The sequence below is a fragment of the Taeniopygia guttata genome, chromosome 7, assembly GCF_048771995.1.
Source record: "Taeniopygia guttata chromosome 7, bTaeGut7.mat, whole genome shotgun sequence".
NCBI lineage: Eukaryota > Metazoa > Chordata > Aves > Passeriformes > Estrildidae > Taeniopygia > Taeniopygia guttata.
The window spans coordinates 2,990,304-3,006,083 of record NC_133032.1 but is presented as its reverse complement, the minus strand read 5'-3'; the positions used below and the strand labels follow the sequence as shown (position 1 = coordinate 3,006,083).

Genomic DNA, 15,780 nt, shown 5'->3' with positions numbered 1-15,780 from the left:
CTGGCACTACCTCTGGAAAACCCATTTCACTGTGCTTTGACTCACTCTGCAATTCAAAACGCTTCAACAACTATTCAAACACCTATATTCACAGTGCTTACCTTTCTTATTCCACGAGTTCTGTTCCAGACAAAGTCATACCATTCTTGGTAGTTTCCTTCTCCTTGATCCATAATATTTGTCACTAAATAGTCCATGGTCATGCTCAGCACCTCAGAGGGTCTGAGTTCATGGGGCAAAGGTTCCTCCTGATCTGCTGAAGACCTGCTATATTCCTTGATTGCTGCTGCATGATCCACCTGCAAGAGGTGAGGAAATGAATAAAAACCTAAGTCCGTACAACTTCCCAGCAGTAAAGAGGATTTCATGCCACCCATGCCTTTAACTTCAGTAAGGAGATGACTACTCAAGATGGACTTAGTCTCAAATTCATAACCTTTAAGACAATACATAATAAAATATGTAATTACAGCTTTAGAATTTTTGCACCAGAGTTACCCATGTAATCAGCTAAACAATACTGACAGCTCCAATGAACATCAGACATACTGATATCCTGGCAATCTCATACCTTATCAGTTCCTAGAAGCAATTCAAAGATGCTGAGCTGGCTTCTTGTCTCCCTCATATAACGCTCTTTTTCAGGACACATATCTGGGCAAGTGCCAACAACAGTTTTTGCTTTGCCAAGATCAGTCCTTTTTACTCGAGCTAAAAAAAAAACAAACACAGAAATAATTGAACAAACACTAAGCATCTCTTGGGTTTTGGGTTTCTTTCCTTTTTTTTCTTCACAATAAGCTATTACCCTGATGTGCCAAAACACGTACCCAGATTTTGGTACAGACAGAAATGGACAAGGGTGGGGTTCTCCCCACTCTGAGGCCTGTCCAAGTATTGCACATACTGCGAGTTTTGCTGAAAAGACTGAAGATTTTAAAAGACACCCAATGTTTTCTGTCCTAAGGAACAGCAATTTCAAAATTCTGCACTGAGCAGACAAGAAGTCTGCCAATATTAAAAATAAGATCTTAAATTAGAAATTGGGTCAATTTTGAAACTGCAAGAACAGCATGGAAGGTGTTACAACCACCATTGTGAAACAAAAGGACATTTATTGAAATAATTCTCAGCTGTATAATAGTTTGAATTTCCAATAATAGTTTGAAACTGCAAGAACAGAATGGAAGGTGTTACAAGCACCACTGTGAAACAAAAGGACATTTCTTGAGATAATTCTCAACTGTATAATAGCTTGAATTTGGAGAAAAACTAGAGACACTAGCACAAGTTGCTTGGAGAAGCTGTAGTAGCCCCACCCCTGGAAGTGGATGGGGCTTGGAGCAACCTGGGATAGTGGAAGGTGTCCCTTACCTATGCCAAGGGGATAGGACTGGATGAGCTTTAGGGCCCCTCCCAACTTAAATAAATCTGTTATCCATGGCTCTATGAAATGCAGTCAAGACTTTGAGTAACCTTCTTTAAAGAGTCTATAGAGATGCAAATCTCTCTATGTGCCCTTCTTCAGAGAAGATGGACATTCCTCCCTTCCCTTTACACAAGGGAAAGGGAAAAATTGCACATGCAACAAGTAGAACAGATTTGTGTGTTTTACAAGGAAAAAAATACAAAAAATAATACACTGAGAGAGTATTTTATGGACTGTTCTACATTAAACTCTCTTTTAAGCCATTTCCATAATATCACAACAGCTTTGCCACAAAACCCAAACACTTCTTTCCAGCAGAGAAACAGACAACACACTCACTAATTTATGTTAATTACCTTGTCGCATGATTTTGTCCCTCTGGTCCAAAAGCCTATATCTCTCTTCAGATGTCTCAGCCACCAATCCCACGAGGTTACTGAGTGACGACAGCGAAGCCCCCAAGCCCTCCGAGCTCTGCCCTTCAGAACTGGAAACAAACAGCTCTGCTTCAAACTGCAGCGTTTTTCGAAGGGCAGACTTCTTTGCTGGAGAGCTAAAGCAGAAGACTTTTCTATTAATAATAATACATTAGTGCATGCCCTGGTCTTAATCAGTTCACTGTTCTTTAGGATACCAGCATCTCTTTAGAAGAGTATTTTGTTCACAGGGAAACATGAACAACGTAGAGATGTGCTGCGCTAACGCCAGCCCCGGGAGCTAATCTGGTTAAATCCTTAGCACTACCCTGACAATGCTGCCAAGAGTTCTGGCATTGTGGAGAAAGTCCTAACAGGAAAGGAAAAGAGACCATAGAGGCAACAAAAATGGATGAGTCTTGTAACATTTTGCAACACTATGGCACAGTAGCTTGTATTTTAAGTTAGGAACTGGCTTGCTGGAGACAAACCCAATGTGCTTTCTACAGCAATAGAGATTATTTAAAGATTTTACAGGGCCAAGTACAAACATGCTTTTTAAATCAAGGAATACTTATTCCTTCACAACATATTGCTACTTTTACAGTTATATGATTACACATACCGAATTACTTTTGTCAGACTAGACAAACCATTGAGGTATGACAACGATGACAGTTGTCACTTCTGTGACTACCACAAACCGGGAAGACTGATCACTTGAAGTGAGACAGTAATCCAAACTACTCCAAAAATGAGACCCTCATTACACAGAGCTCTAATTGCCTCCAAAGGAAACCGCTTGCTTGAGAAGCTCATTGAATCACAACCACAAACAGTGTCATTACTGCTCAGTCCTAGTTGGGCTCACTACTGTTTGTTCGCTTCCCTCATGCCTCATACTACAGGTGCTTTTATGAACAAAATCTTTTACTTTCACCAAAATAGAAAACCCTAATATGCCATTAGGAATATCCTCTGACAAAGTGTGAGAGGTGAGTGCTTCTAATTCAGACAACTCAGAAAAGAAGGGAAGCAGCCTCCCTGAAGAGAACATGACTATATTTGGCACACAGTAACCACCATTCTTCTCCAAGCTCCCCATTTTCTGCCAGATGGATTCCCAGAGTATAGGACATACCTTCTCCCAGGCATGACACTGCTAGCAGAAGATCTTATTAAAGGTTTTCTAAGAGGGGAATGCTGATAGCTTTGCTCTTCACTGTTTTGCCTTCCTTCATCTTCACCTGCTTTCTTCTCCTTGGATGAAAATTCTCTTTTTGCTGGACCTGAAATTACATATAAGTATGAAACCAAGTACCTGCCAAGTAGTTTAAGCAAGAGCTCTTTCTTGACCCCATGGAGGTGGTGATGAAAATTGAGACTCCCAGTTTTGTACATGCATGCAAAACTTCCACATCAACTTGCACTAGGAGCTGTACCAAGTTTCCACCAATTGCTATCAAGGTCATTGTTCTATAAAGAATAAGTATCTTTCAAGTCAATATTACTTAGCAGCAACAGTAATTAGCAGTAAATGAAGTCTAATCTTCAACTGAATCACAGTTCTTTCAGGTTTACAATATAATCCACAGGTCATAACTCCCTATGGGAAACAAAATCCATTTCACCTGCATAAACCACAATTACAAGTGCTCCTACTGAAAGTACTTTTTTTCACATATCCAAGCTTAGACTCAGGTTGGCACGAATTAGCAGCTGCAGGAAGGGAGAATTTCTTCTTCCAGAGACAATTTTTCCACCAGCTGGATTTCTTGAACCCTCCCAGAATAGTTATTTCAGAATGCTGCCACAGACGTAACACCATGATAAAATGACACTAGCAAAGAGGCAGCCCTAGAGCTGCTGCTTCGAGATGTTAATTCTCGGGGAGACAACTCAGCAACTATTTGTTTTCTGGAAGGCAAGGCTGTGGCTGGTCAAAGCTGAGGTGAACCATCCATGTGCTGGCAGCTGCAGTGCACCCACAGGCTAGGCTCTCACAGGCACACACACTGCACTCATGGAGCTAAAGAAAGGGAAGTACTTGACATTATAAGTATTTCCTTGGAGACTGAATAGTCTCCTCTTGCCCTAATACCAAGCAGGGTTTGGAATCCAGGTTTCCCACTTCTAAACTCTGTAGGTTGTAGTCTTTTTCTTTGGTTCAAACAGTGTCTAACTGTTGATGCACAGAACAGCAACCTCAGCAGACATGGCAGAGAATCTCAGGACACTTTCCTTAGGTTGGTTCTCAGAACCTTCTCCTGAAAGCTGGAAGTCCACATCCCAGTCTATGATCTGTGGCAGGGAGCAAGGCATTTCAGACTGGATTGTCTTACACCCCCAAAGAACATCCTACTTCTGGACAGAAGCACAAGGATGAACATCACCATATTGCTACTGTATGACTACATTAAGGATTCAACCATGGTATCTCCTACTAAGAGATAATTTAGGTATCATTCTCAGGACATCAGGGAAAAAAAGAGCAGCTGGCAAGCTACTTACACATCATTCAGTAGTCTGGAAACACAGACTTACTTGTTTTCTTCTTTTGCCAAAATGTTACTATGTCTTTGTGCAACTCTTTCGCTTTTTTTCTGGCAAGAACTGCAGAGGCCTGAAAGGAAACAAAAGCAGAGCATGGGAACCTATTGGCATCATAACACCCAAACACACTGCACAGTTTTTGTCACAGAAACATTTACCGATTCCCAAAAAATTCTGGTTGCTGTATTTTAACCTCAGTTAAGACTTACATGCAACCAGCTGAATTGTTCTCCATAAAAAAACTGTTGCTTTTCTACAAACAAGAGTGTAGTTTTCATTAGTGCTGGACTGACCCCAAGCGCTCAGATTTAAGTCTTTCTTCATAAGATCAGAGACTGGTTTGGGTTGGAAGGGATCTGCCATTCAGCTACACCCCCGTGCCTTGAGCAGGGATACCTTCCACGAGACCAGGCTGCTCCAAGCCCCAGCCAACCTGATCTTGGACATTTCCAGGGATGGAGCAGCCACAGCTTCTCTGAGCAACCCATGCCAGGGCCTCATCACCTTCAAAAAATTTCTTCCTAACATCTAACTCCTCTGTTAGTTTATACTGTTTCTCCTTGTCCTCTTCCAGACTGTCCCTATAAAAAGTTGGTTTCCCTCTATATTATAAGCCCTCCTTAGACACTGGAAGGGGCTCTAAGGTATCCCTGGAGACTTCTCCAGGCTGAAAACTTCCAAGAGTTATGCCACTTCTGATACTCACATGATCAAAAAAGTGGAGAACAGCCATTTTTTTATTACGCCTGGTCATGATCCGCCGAACTCTTACGAACTGGCCAAAGTGTTTTTCCAGCACGGTCCTGTCGTTGAGGTAGTCAGGGATGTTCTTGCACTGGACAGCCGTCAGCTCGGCGGCTGGCAGGCCCCCCAGCCCCTCCGTGCTCTCGCCGCCGCGGCTTCGGCAATCAGGGGCGGTGGGGGCCGCATCTGTGACGGGAAGGAACACGACAGAAGTCAGCAAGCAGGGAGACACGCGGGCGGCAGGGCTACTGCCCACCAGGCTCCCGCCCACCTTCTCGGGCGGGCTCCCGGGCCTCGGCCGGCGGCGGCTCCTCGGCAAGTCCTCGCTCGGCCTCGGGAACGTCCCCGCGCTCCCGCTGCTCGCGGGCCTGGCTGCGCAGCAGGTCCTCCAGCGTGCGGCCGAAGAGGATCCCGCCGCGGGGCCGGCTCAGCATCACCGCCCGCTTCTCCGGCGGCGCCGCCGCCCGCCCGCCCGCCGCCGCCGCCGCCCGCCGCGGCGAGCGCTCCCGCTCCTCCTTCCGCTTCAGCCCCTTGGACGGCGGCTCCCCCAGATCCTCCGGCAGCGCCCTCAGACCTCTCTCTTCCGGCCGCCCCAAAGCGGCGGCGGGACGTGAGAACGAGAAAGGCTCCCGCGGCCCCGCCGCCTCGGGGCCCGTCTCAGACGCGAAGGCGAAGGGCGACGAGAAAGCGAAGGCGGTGGGGGCAGCCGGGCCCTTCTCCACCTCGCTGCCTGACATCGGCTTGAAGGCGGCGGCGCTCTCGGGTGCCTTGAAGCGGAATTCGGGAGCGACGAAGGCACCGCCGCCGCCACCCGACGCTTCGCTGGAGGTCGGGAAGCCGCCCAGGCTGGTGGGCGGCCTGAAGCTGAATCCCGCGTTCCCCGCCGGGGCCGGAGCCTGGCCCAGCGCGTAGGGCGGCGCGAAGGTGGCGGCAGGCGTAAAGGGGAAGCCGGCGGGGCCGCCGCCCTGGCCGAACACGGCCTGCTGCCCGAAGCGCAGCGGCGGCGGGAAGGAGGGCGGGCCGCGGAACGGGGCCCGCGCCGACATGGCTGCGGAGGCGGCCTCGGACCGCCGAAGGAAGCGGAACCCGCATGCGCAGTGGGGAGAAGCTCTAGCCGTGAGGCGGAGGATGGAGTGCAGCGGAAAGCGGGCGGAGCTACGGCGGCAGCAGGACAGTCGGGGCGGGGAGACGGGCGGGAGCAGCGTTGTGGCGCGGCTGTGGAGCGGTCTGAGTGGGCGGGCATATTAACGGCGGGGTTCCGGTACAGGGGTGGGCTCATTGAGCGGGCGTGGTCTCGGCTGTGGGCGGAGTGCCCGCGGGTGGTCGCACGGTGGCGGTGACGCCGCCATGAGCGTGGCGCTGCGGAACGCGCAGCGTGCCGTGCCCGTACGCCGGGCCTCGCTTCGCCGCGCCGTGTGCGCCTTGCGCGCCGCCCTGGGCGCCTCCCGCTTCGATGTGGGGCTAGTCTGCGCCAGCAACGCGTTGATGCAGCGACTGAACGGCGCCTACCGACACTGCCCGGAGCCTACCGACGTCCTCTCTTTCCCGTTCCACCAAGTGGCGGCTGGGGAGCTGCCGCGGCCGTGTTGTCGTGGCGACTACAACCTGGGGGACATCTTCCTGGGGGTGGAATACATCCATCAGCAGTGCCGCGAAACTGGGGAGAATTTTGACGATGTCCTGACGGTGAGCCCAGCTGGGTCCTGGCGGGCGGTGGGGCGAGCACGGGGCTCGGTCGGTAACACGTGTCGTGCTCCTGCCCCCCGCGCAGGTGACGGCGGCCCACGGATTGTGTCACCTACTCGGCTACCGGCACGACACCAAACCCGAGTGGGAGCAGGTGCGGGATGCGCTGGGGCCGGGGAGGGTGTGCGGGGTCCGGCATGGTGTGGACCGGAGGCCCCGATGACGAGAACCGGGGTTCGCCCGGTGCTGACTGCCGCTGCTTCCGCAGATGTACCAGAAGGAAGCGCAAATCCTGGAGGAGCTGAACCGCATCACAGGCTCCCACCTGCGGCCCCTCACAGCCGGCCTCTTCTGAGAGACTTAGAGGGGCTGGGGCTCCGCCCGCGCCGCCCCGGACGTGGCGTAGGGATGGCGGCGCGGGGGCTCGGCGGCCGCTGTTCCGCTGAGCTGCCGCTGCTGCTCCTTGGCCTGGCCGTGCTCGCCCTGCCGCCGTGGCGAGCCGCCGCCTCCGAGCCGCCGCCCGCCGCCCTCCGCGCTGGCCACGCCGCCTCCTCGCTGCCCGCCGCCCTCCGCGCCGGCCACGCCGCCTCCTCGCTGCCCGCCGCCGCCGCTGCCTCGCGCACCAGGTGAGAAACGCCGGCCCCGCCGCCTCCGACCCCGGCCCGCTCCTGCCCCCCGGGATCTCCCCCCTAGGATCTCCCCCCGCCCTGCGATGTCCCCTTGCACAGGCGACCCGCTGCGTCTCGGCCATCAGCTGGTAAAGGGCCTCTTTCGCCTGCTGGTGCTTTTTTGGGCCGTTTTTGGAAGGTGTCATCGCAGCTATCCGAGGGCTTTCGTCTGTAGGATGTCCTGAGTTGTAACGGATGCCGCAGGGATCAGCCAGCTCCCAGATGCATTATTTTCCCCTATTTCTCCAGAGCATGTCCTCCTGCCTTGATGTGCAGCTTACAAAGAGTTAGCCTCGGTTACATGCCCGCAGTTTCACAATTTTCACCACATACCCCATGTTACCCTCAGGATGAGCAAGACTCTTCACTCCTTGACCTGCTACAAGAAAGGCTTCTGGCATGTGCCACCTCTCCAGGAGACCCTAGTGGCCCCTCCAGCCCCTGCAGCACACACTGCTCTGACTTCCCATACTTCTTCCCCTTCCAGGCATCACAAACTCAAAAAGAGGAACAGCTTTTTTACCCAACAGTTTCATCACAGGATTGCAGGGTAAAAAAGAAAAACGTGTAATAGCCTCAATGTGCTCCCAGAAAAAAATTGTATTCCTGTGTTCTCCCCAGATACCTTTTGTACGATGTAAACCCCCCTGAAGGGTTCAACCTTCGCAGAGATGTCTACATTCGCGTTGCTTCCCTTCTTAAGACCCTGCGGAAAAGCGAAAACTGGGTGTTGGTTCTGCCTCCCTGGGGACATCTTTATCACTGGCAGAGCCCTGACATCCTCCAGACCCGGATCGCTTGGTCCGAGTTCTTTGATATCCCAAGCCTCAACAGGAACATCCCTGTCATTGAATATGAACAGTTCCTTGCAGGTGGGGTATAGGATCATGCAATCTACAATTAAATATTTGATATGTTTTTTTAACAGGCTTGTCTTTATAGGAGCTTCTATCCTTTTATGTAAGAAAAAATCATAGAGGTGGCAAGATGAGGGATGGGAAGGAGTTTTGCTGAGCTACACAACCACTAGGATGGAATAACCCAATTACTTGGCAGCTTGTTTGATGTAGCACTGCTGCCCCCTTAACTTCTGGGACCCTCAAAGATAGACAATTAATGCCTGTGGTTAAATTCACCTGTGGTATTTCTGTGTGTTTTTGACCATAATGACAAGACCAAAAGGAGAGAGGCAGCTTGTTGAAATACAGACAAGCCACCTTTTTCCTGGATGTGGTGGCTGGACAGTAAAAGTTGTAAAGCAGGTTCTCCCTGAACTTACTTTTTCATCATCAATACTGCACATCCTTGAAATACCCCTTGCTTTTTGTGTCTAAGAGAAAGGTTTTTCATAAGAAAGTGAAGTTGGTTCCTTTAGGATTTAATGCCACATTGAGCTAATCACCAAATGTTCAATTGGTGAACACTGCACACTGGCATGTTCAGCAGAGGAAATAAAGGCTACCAAATGTCACACCTCTGCAAAGAGCTCTGAAGGGAAGGCTGTTCCCTGCCTTCCAAGAAAATGCTGTAGAGACCCTGAAATTTAGGGGAAGAAGGGCTTGTACTGGACATTTTTCTTGGAGGCACTCCTCCTGTGGTAGGTGCTTACAGCACTGAAAACCTGTGTTTTTCGTAGTATGTTTTACTCAGGTGACAGTGATTCTGTTACATTTGGGACATTAGGTCACACAGAACTGGGTGGGGTAGCAAACAATCACATTACCTGTCCCTTTTAGCTTTTCTGGCTCTCAGAGAACTTTCTTTCCTTTTTTCTAGGGAAAGTGGGGAAGAGAATGGTGTAACATTAGCATTTCTAGCAGATTTTTAACTGCAGCTGATGCTTGTTCATACCTTTATGGTGTGGGTTTTAATGCTTACAAATCCTTTGCCTTCTGTTCAGAGTCAGGTGGGCCCTTTATTGAACAAGTTTATGTGCTACAAGGCTATGCAGAAGGATGGAAAGAAGGAACATGGGAAGAAAAAATAGATGAAAAACCATGCATTGATCAACTGATGTACTCCAAAGACAAACATGGGTACTACAGGTAACATCAAGCATTCCTTGTGGTCTTTTCAGTTGTATTCAGAGGGATATTTGCCTGCTGTAGATATCTGGGTGCTTGGAGTTCACTTTGTTTTTAAAAAGCTCGTGAAAAGTACAATGTTGTATTGGTATGAGAAGATCCAATTCTATAAAGTTGTTGCTACACAGAAAAGCAGCATAAAGGAGGTGGCTGGTTTATTTGTAACATATGTAGTTTTTTAGGATGTTTTGTTCTATGTATAGCATTAATTTAAAATACAAGCCTGTGAACCAATCCTTTATGTTCTGTTTTAGGGGCTGGTTCTGGGATTACAAGGAAACACGAGGCCTAAATGTCTCTTGCTTGTCTGTCCAAGGATCTGCCTCTGTTGTGGCTCCCATCCTTCTGAAGAATACTTCAGCACAGTGAGTTGCCTTGTGTTACTATTTATTCTTGTCTTATTATTGTTCAACCCCATTGCTGGGTGGGAAGAGCAGGGGGAATTTAAAGGCTTGTCCACTGTTGAGATATTCATCACTGAATTATTGTACGCTGTTAAAATAATTACAAAAGAGATTTACAGTGTAAGAAACATATAACTATAAGTTTAGTTTAAGATTGCAGTGCTAAAACCTAAGAGCAAATAGCCTTGAGCTCCTTTATATTCCCTCTTAGGCAGCTTTTGTGACTCATATGTCCAAGGTATCATCAAATATCCCCTAGATCATGCAGTGGAAGAGATGTTGAACCATCAGCTGTTCCATATTCTACTCCACTGCACATGTCATTTTACATCTCTGGCACATTCCCCCTCAGTAGTCTCCTCTGCAGTGGGAAGTGTCCTGGCTCCATTAGTTGTTCTCCATATGAAAGCCATTCAATGCCTTTGGTTGTCACCACTGCCAGTCTCCAAACCTTACTGAACCAGTTCAGCAGGATCCTGCACACTGAGTGTGGGTAAACCTGTTACATTGCAGTACACGTAAGTGGTCTCTACTTTTTCTGCTAATTCTTGAGACACACGTTCCTTATTTTCATCTCTGAGTGTTGTCTTGATGTTTGCATCAAACTGTCCTCATTCTTGACCATCAAGACCATTAGATGAAGCCAGGTTTTGTTGGTTTTTTTAACTACGCTCACTCCTATGTTAGAATTCATTTGCCACTTCACTGCCAGTGATCAGACTTCTCTAATTCTTCATAGTTGGCCTTAGCTGCTCTGAGGAATTTAAAATAGTTAAGCTATATCACTGAATTGCATGCCCTTCTGTAGGTTGTTTAGGAATATGGTGAAGAGACCTTCCACTTGTGACCTCCCTCTGCAACGGGAAACATACATTTATCCCTGTCTCTAAACTTTCTTTTTTTAAAATCCATGCAAAAACCTTTCTATGCCAAGTTTTCTTAAAAGCCTTTAATGAAGGCTGTCAGGAAATCTTCTTAGGCAATGTCATTGAGATGTCCCTTAACTTCATGTGTGGCAGTGTCCTCAAACTACTATGATTGTTCAGAGCTCTGATCTCCCATATTGCCCTTCTGGCCAGTTGTGTGGTCCTAGGACTGGGTTTTTACCCCTCAAGTGTGGTCACTTCAAGGAAACTTCTCAATGCGTTTCAATTAGTAACCTCAGTCACCTCCAATCATCCTGTTAGATGCAGTGCTGTTTCTTCACCAGCACAGTCTAGTCTGTTTCCAGGTGATTCAGGGCCTTTCATGCAGATGTCCAGCTGATGATCAGCAGTGATAATCCAGAGTTGATTGATTATCTGCTTCCTCTCTTTTTAGTAGAAGGAGATGCAGATAACGACCTTGATCCTTTTTAGCAAAAGCATTTCTCTATATGTTTGCTTATCAGTGTGCTCACAAACTAAATCTGCATCTCTTATGCTCTGGAATACTTGAAGCTCTCAAAATCTCTTCTGCTTATTAGAACTTTGATAGTGCAATTATGTTTCCAGTACACAATGCTGAACTGTTTATTTATGAGAAGGGTGAGCTGTTGTCTACTACCACACATTTTGGTAGTGTCTCTGTGTTCTTTGATTTGTTGTTTTACTGTAGGACATTTTATTCTTCATGTGGAAAACACATTCTGTGGGTTTGTTTTCATGATCTGCTTCTTCCCAGAGGCTGTTGTGTGCTCTGAGGCTGAGCATTATCACACAGGTCACTTCTCCTCTGTTAGAAATCTACTGTCTCCCATAGCAACTATTGCAAAGACACTGGGGGGTGGTTAATGCTTGTTAGTGTTTAACTTTCAGAGTCAGGATACCATTTATTAGGGAAGAGAGCAGGCGCAGTGAGGGTCATGGTTCCCTTCTCTCCCTAGCAGAATGTGGGTCACAATTTGCCTTGTAGAGAACTAGAATTTGCCTCATAGGAGCCTGTCCCTCATTCCCCACGTTCCTTAGCAAACAGACTATAGTCTGTGCTTTATCCTAGCAAATGTATAAAGAAACGTCATAATGTAAATTCTATTCCTAAGGGAACTGCACTCAGTTTTACAATTTTTAATAGGTCAGTGATGTTAGACAGAGCTGAAAACCTTCTTCATGACCACTACGGAGGGAAAGATTATTGGAATGTGAGTATTTTACAGATAGCTTCTCTAGACTTTTTCCTTGGCTCTGCTAAAAATCCAGTAACCAATGTGTGCTTCAGTTTTGCCTCAGGTTTCTTGTCTTGAAAGTCACTTCTGTCTTCTGTTTCAGCACTGTGTACTAACATGGTTTTCAGGCTGCTGTGGGTTAATGTGACACAGGAATTTGCCCTGCTGACTTGTGCCTAAAGGCCCAGTGCTGCAGTGTTGCAGCGTGCAGGGGCGCGACTCTACCCCTGCGAGCTCTGCAATTCCCAGTTATGGGCAGGTCCGGCACAGGGACAGACAGCGATGACACGGGGCTTGGGGTGGAACAAGATGGATTTATTCCTGGGCTCCCAGACAAGACTGGGGTGGGGGTGAACACTTTTAAACAGCAGCTCAGGAGTAGGGGTGTAGGAAAGTGAACCAATGAGGATATGGTAAGAGAGGAGTATAAGGTGGGGCAAATAACTTATGAGCCTATCAGGGAAAATGGGGTGGGGGGGGGGAGGAATAATACAAAGGAACAAACAGAGTGTCGAGGGCAACAGGGCAGACACAGAACTCTCTGGAGAAAGGGGTAGGGTGGATTGACAGCTTGGAAGGGAGGGCGTTAGGGAAGGGCTTGAGAAGATTGGCAACTGGGGAAGGGAGGGGATTAGGGAGGAGAATGGGGCAAACATGGATGCAAAGCACACCACGACACTGCAGGTCATGGTGATTAAAAGGACCTCCCCTATATAACACATCTACAGTCAGAAGGGAGCAGTTTCTTACCTAGTCAGCCTCAAGAGTAGTCTTTTCAAAATAATTCCATAACTTGCTCATTATTGTCCCAAATCCCTGCCCATTGGCTTCAAAGGCAAAATTCCCATGGGTTTCAAGGCAAAGGTCTATGGTAAAATAATTCTTGTCATAAAAGTTTTAAGAAAATGTTAAGGTTCAGACACAGGAAAATGGAACATGATATGGAGTGCTTGATATAGTTAAAATTCCTAAGAAAAACTGACTGTCATGCTACTGCAAAACAAATTACACAAATTGCCTCAGTCTTGTAAATACCTGGCTATTCAGTTGAGATATGGCATGTTTTCAGAACTGGACCAAACAGTAGTTTGCTACCACGAATTATGCATTAAAAGTAACCTCTCAAAGAAAGAAATGCAACCCAGGTACCATATTTGGGTATGACTTGTCCTGTAAAAGCAGACATGAAATCCACATGGTTCCATAACACACATTTCTTAGTAGTGGCACTTTAAACATTGCCCAGTAGTTTTGCCTGATGTCCAAACAAAAATTTACTCACTGCAGCTTGGACCCGGGGCCTTTTCTCTTTTTTCCATGCTTCTCTGAGAAGCATCTCTCCCTGCTCTGTTTCTTTCCAGACAAAAAGGGAAAACTTGGGATTTACTTCATTCTTTTGCTTGTTAATAAAAAGGCCACTTGTGGCTATGTGCAGTGGTAACTGCATCACAGAATCTTAGAGGTTATTATTCACAGGTTAAGGAAATAATTCATTTTTCGTCATTTTTCCACTGAATTTCATAGGCGTGTCTGTGGCTAGATGTGTCACATTTTTAAAGCGGGTTTTATTCTTACAGGCGTTTTGCACACTAAAGTGTTTGCCCAGCTTTTGTTTCCAGAAGTGAGGTATATTGATGGGGTATTTAATTTGGTGTATTATGTGTTCTGCTGTGTAAATAACTGCTCTGTCCTCCCTATTACCTGTGTATTGCAGGGGCAGGTGAGTATACTGGTTATAAATGTGGTGATAATTAGAAATAAACTATTAAATAAGGCTTGGATAAAATCATTGCTTGGAGTACTGCATAGATATACCAGAAGTAACTGCATCCTGGAAGTGCTGTGTATTGAAACTGTCTCCACCTACTCATTTTTAACTCTCATTTTTCTGACTCAGTGTCTGCTCTTATTCCGACAGACCCGTCGGAGCATGGTGTTTGCTAAACACCTCCGCGTGGTGGGAGACGAGTTTAGGAAGAAATACCTTCAATCCACTGATGAGGCAGACAAGACTCAGTACAAGGAGGACTGGACACAGATGAAGGTAAAATCCTTAACAAGCTGTTCTCTATAGCAAATATTTATTTGTGTATTCCTGGCTATGCGCTGTAGGGCATGTTGGAAGGTACACGTGAGTGACATTCTTCTGATCAAGGTGGACACACATGTTCCTCATGCACCTTCTCCTCCCTGTGTGACACGAGCTAACAGAGTCTGTTGAAGTGTGCCTGACTGGTTCTGAGGGCCAGCTCTTTGTTGTCCTCATTTCAGTAAAGGAAGCTTGAATTTCTTCTGTTTTCAGCACTATGTGTGGGTGTAAAGTTCAGCTGCCACCTGCCAGCTGAGGATTTATTTGGTCAAGGAGAATTTTTGCTTACAAAGATTTGGTACTCCAGTTCCTCTTGCATGATGGTGGCCACCCAAGATCTAAATGTTGCAATAAGTGTCCCAAGCTACTTCCAGTCCATACTTAAAAATTTCTGTCTGCAACTAGAGAGGTTCTGTGCCTTATCCAGAGATGATGCATTCTGGCTTTTCAGTGTGAACAGTGATGCTCTCAAGTTTTAAAGTTTCAATCTTTTTCTCATAGATTAAGACAGGCACAGCTCTAGGTGGCCCATACCTTGGGGTTCATCTCAGAAGGAGAGACTTCATTTGGGGTCACAGAGAAGACGTGCCTTCCCTGCAAGGAGCAGTAAAGAAAATCTACAGCCTCCTGGAGACACTTAACCTTGAAAAAGTTTTTGTAGCCACTGATGCTGTTGAGGAAGGTAGGTAGATCACAGTCACTTCAGGATTGGTAACTTCTGAAGAGTGCAGCAGTTACCACTGGCTCCTCTCCCTGCCTGCAGTGCTGTGAATTTCAGCAGCTGAATTGTAAGATTTGTTAGTAGATTTTGGTGTCACTTGCTCTATAACTGTTCACCCAGGGTTTCCTTAAATAAACACATTGTGTGGCAGCAACAAGTTGCTGTTCATAATGTAGAGATAAATTCATATCCTTTGTTTTTTAAGAGGTTGAACTGCTCAAGAAACTGCTGCCTGAGATGGTGAGGTTTGAACCCTCTCTGGAGGAGCTGGAACTCTATAAGGATGGGGGCTTGGCTGTGATTGACCAGTGGATTTGTGCACATGCAAGGTAGCAAACCTGACTTTTATTCAGCCAAAGCTTATTACTCAGCACTGTCACAAAACTGAATATGATTTTTGGCCCAAGCTTGTTTACAAATAGTGTAAGACATTATATAATCAATTATATAATTGAGATGTGTATAATGGTTGTATTGTGTGTGTATATATGATAATTTTATTATCATTTCACTGAACAGTGAAGTTCATTGGACTGAAATCTAATTACTTGCATTTTAAAAACTTGCCCCCACCTCACAAACCTTTTTTGATTTTTTTCCATAGGTATTTTATAGGCACCTCAGTTTCAACATTTTCCTTCCGAATCCATGAGGAAAGAGAGATCTTGGGATTTGATCCAAAAACAACCTACAACCGATTTTGTGGTGACACAGAGAAAAACTGTGAGCAGCCAGCTCATTGGAAAATTGTATATTAAACACAGAGAAACACAAAGGTTTTGATACTGTTAGAGTTCAAAATAATAAGGAAAAATCATGGGTAATTACCTGCCTTGGAACGAA

General features: G+C 46.7%; 3 protein-coding genes across 6 annotated transcripts in view; 2 read left to right on the top strand and 1 right to left on the bottom strand.

Annotated features, from left to right (window-relative positions):
• Positions 1–6,366, bottom strand: part of MCM3AP (minichromosome maintenance complex component 3 associated protein) — a 23,517-nt gene extending 17,151 nt beyond the window's left edge. The window contains exons 1-7 of one of the 2 annotated variants that reach the window (XM_030277025.4): positions 5,414–6,366; positions 5,105–5,328; positions 4,390–4,468; positions 2,987–3,134; positions 1,786–1,982; positions 572–711; positions 102–299 (exon numbers count right to left, since the gene is read on the bottom strand). In XM_030277025.4, coding sequence (XP_030132885.4) covers positions 102–299; positions 572–711; positions 1,786–1,982; positions 2,987–3,134; positions 4,390–4,468; positions 5,105–5,328; positions 5,414–6,188 — 1,761 coding nt within the window. In that variant the 5' untranslated portion in view covers positions 6,189–6,366. The remainder of the gene's footprint in view (positions 1–101; positions 300–571; positions 712–1,785; positions 1,983–2,986; positions 3,135–4,389; positions 4,469–5,104; positions 5,329–5,413) is intronic. The other variant, XM_030277026.4, reaches the window with a different exon arrangement.
• Positions 6,356–7,237, top strand: YBEY (ybeY metalloendoribonuclease). Of its 2 annotated transcripts, XM_002192186.6 has the most exons (3): positions 6,356–6,828; positions 6,914–6,982; positions 7,097–7,234. In XM_002192186.6, the coding sequence occupies exons 1-3, from the start codon at positions 6,490–6,492 to the stop codon at positions 7,181–7,183; spliced, it is 495 nt and encodes a 164-aa protein (XP_002192222.4). In that variant the 5' UTR covers positions 6,356–6,489; the 3' UTR covers positions 7,184–7,234. The 2 variants fall into 2 exon arrangements, with proteins under 2 accessions (XP_002192222.4, XP_012430222.4); XM_012574768.5 differs by lacking the exon at positions 6,914–6,982 and having other exon boundaries at positions 7,097–7,237.
• On the top strand, positions 7,237–15,780 carry POFUT2 (protein O-fucosyltransferase 2). Of its 2 annotated transcripts, XM_072931922.1 has the most exons (10): positions 7,237–7,376; positions 7,416–7,454; positions 8,118–8,368; positions 9,397–9,541; positions 9,835–9,945; positions 12,037–12,103; positions 14,046–14,171; positions 14,718–14,898; positions 15,143–15,266; positions 15,542–15,780. In XM_072931922.1, exons 1-10 carry the CDS (start codon positions 7,237–7,239, stop codon positions 15,693–15,695), a joined length of 1,338 nt encoding a protein of 445 aa, XP_072788023.1. In that variant the 3' UTR covers positions 15,696–15,780. The 2 variants fall into 2 exon arrangements, with proteins under 2 accessions (XP_072788023.1, XP_002191151.6); XM_002191115.6 differs by having other exon boundaries at positions 7,237–7,454.

Coding starts and splice junctions, on each gene's coding strand:
- YBEY (XM_002192186.6), top strand. CDS start 6,490: ATGAGCGTGGCGCTGCGGAACGCGCAGCGTGCCGTGCCCGTACGCCGG. Junction 6,829..6,913: donor ATTTTGACGATGTCCTGACG/GTGAGCCCAGCT, acceptor CCCCCCGCGCAG/GTGACGGCGGCCCACGGATT. Junction 6,983..7,096: donor CCAAACCCGAGTGGGAGCAG/GTGCGGGATGCG, acceptor CTGCTTCCGCAG/ATGTACCAGAAGGAAGCGCA.
- POFUT2 (XM_002191115.6), top strand. CDS start 7,237: ATGGCGGCGCGGGGGCTCGGCGGCCGCTGTTCCGCTGAGCTGCCGCTG. Junction 7,455..8,117: donor GCCGCTGCCTCGCGCACCAG/GTGAGAAACGCC, acceptor TGTTCTCCCCAG/ATACCTTTTGTACGATGTAA. Junction 9,542..9,834: donor GACAAACATGGGTACTACAG/GTAACATCAAGC, acceptor GTTCTGTTTTAG/GGGCTGGTTCTGGGATTACA.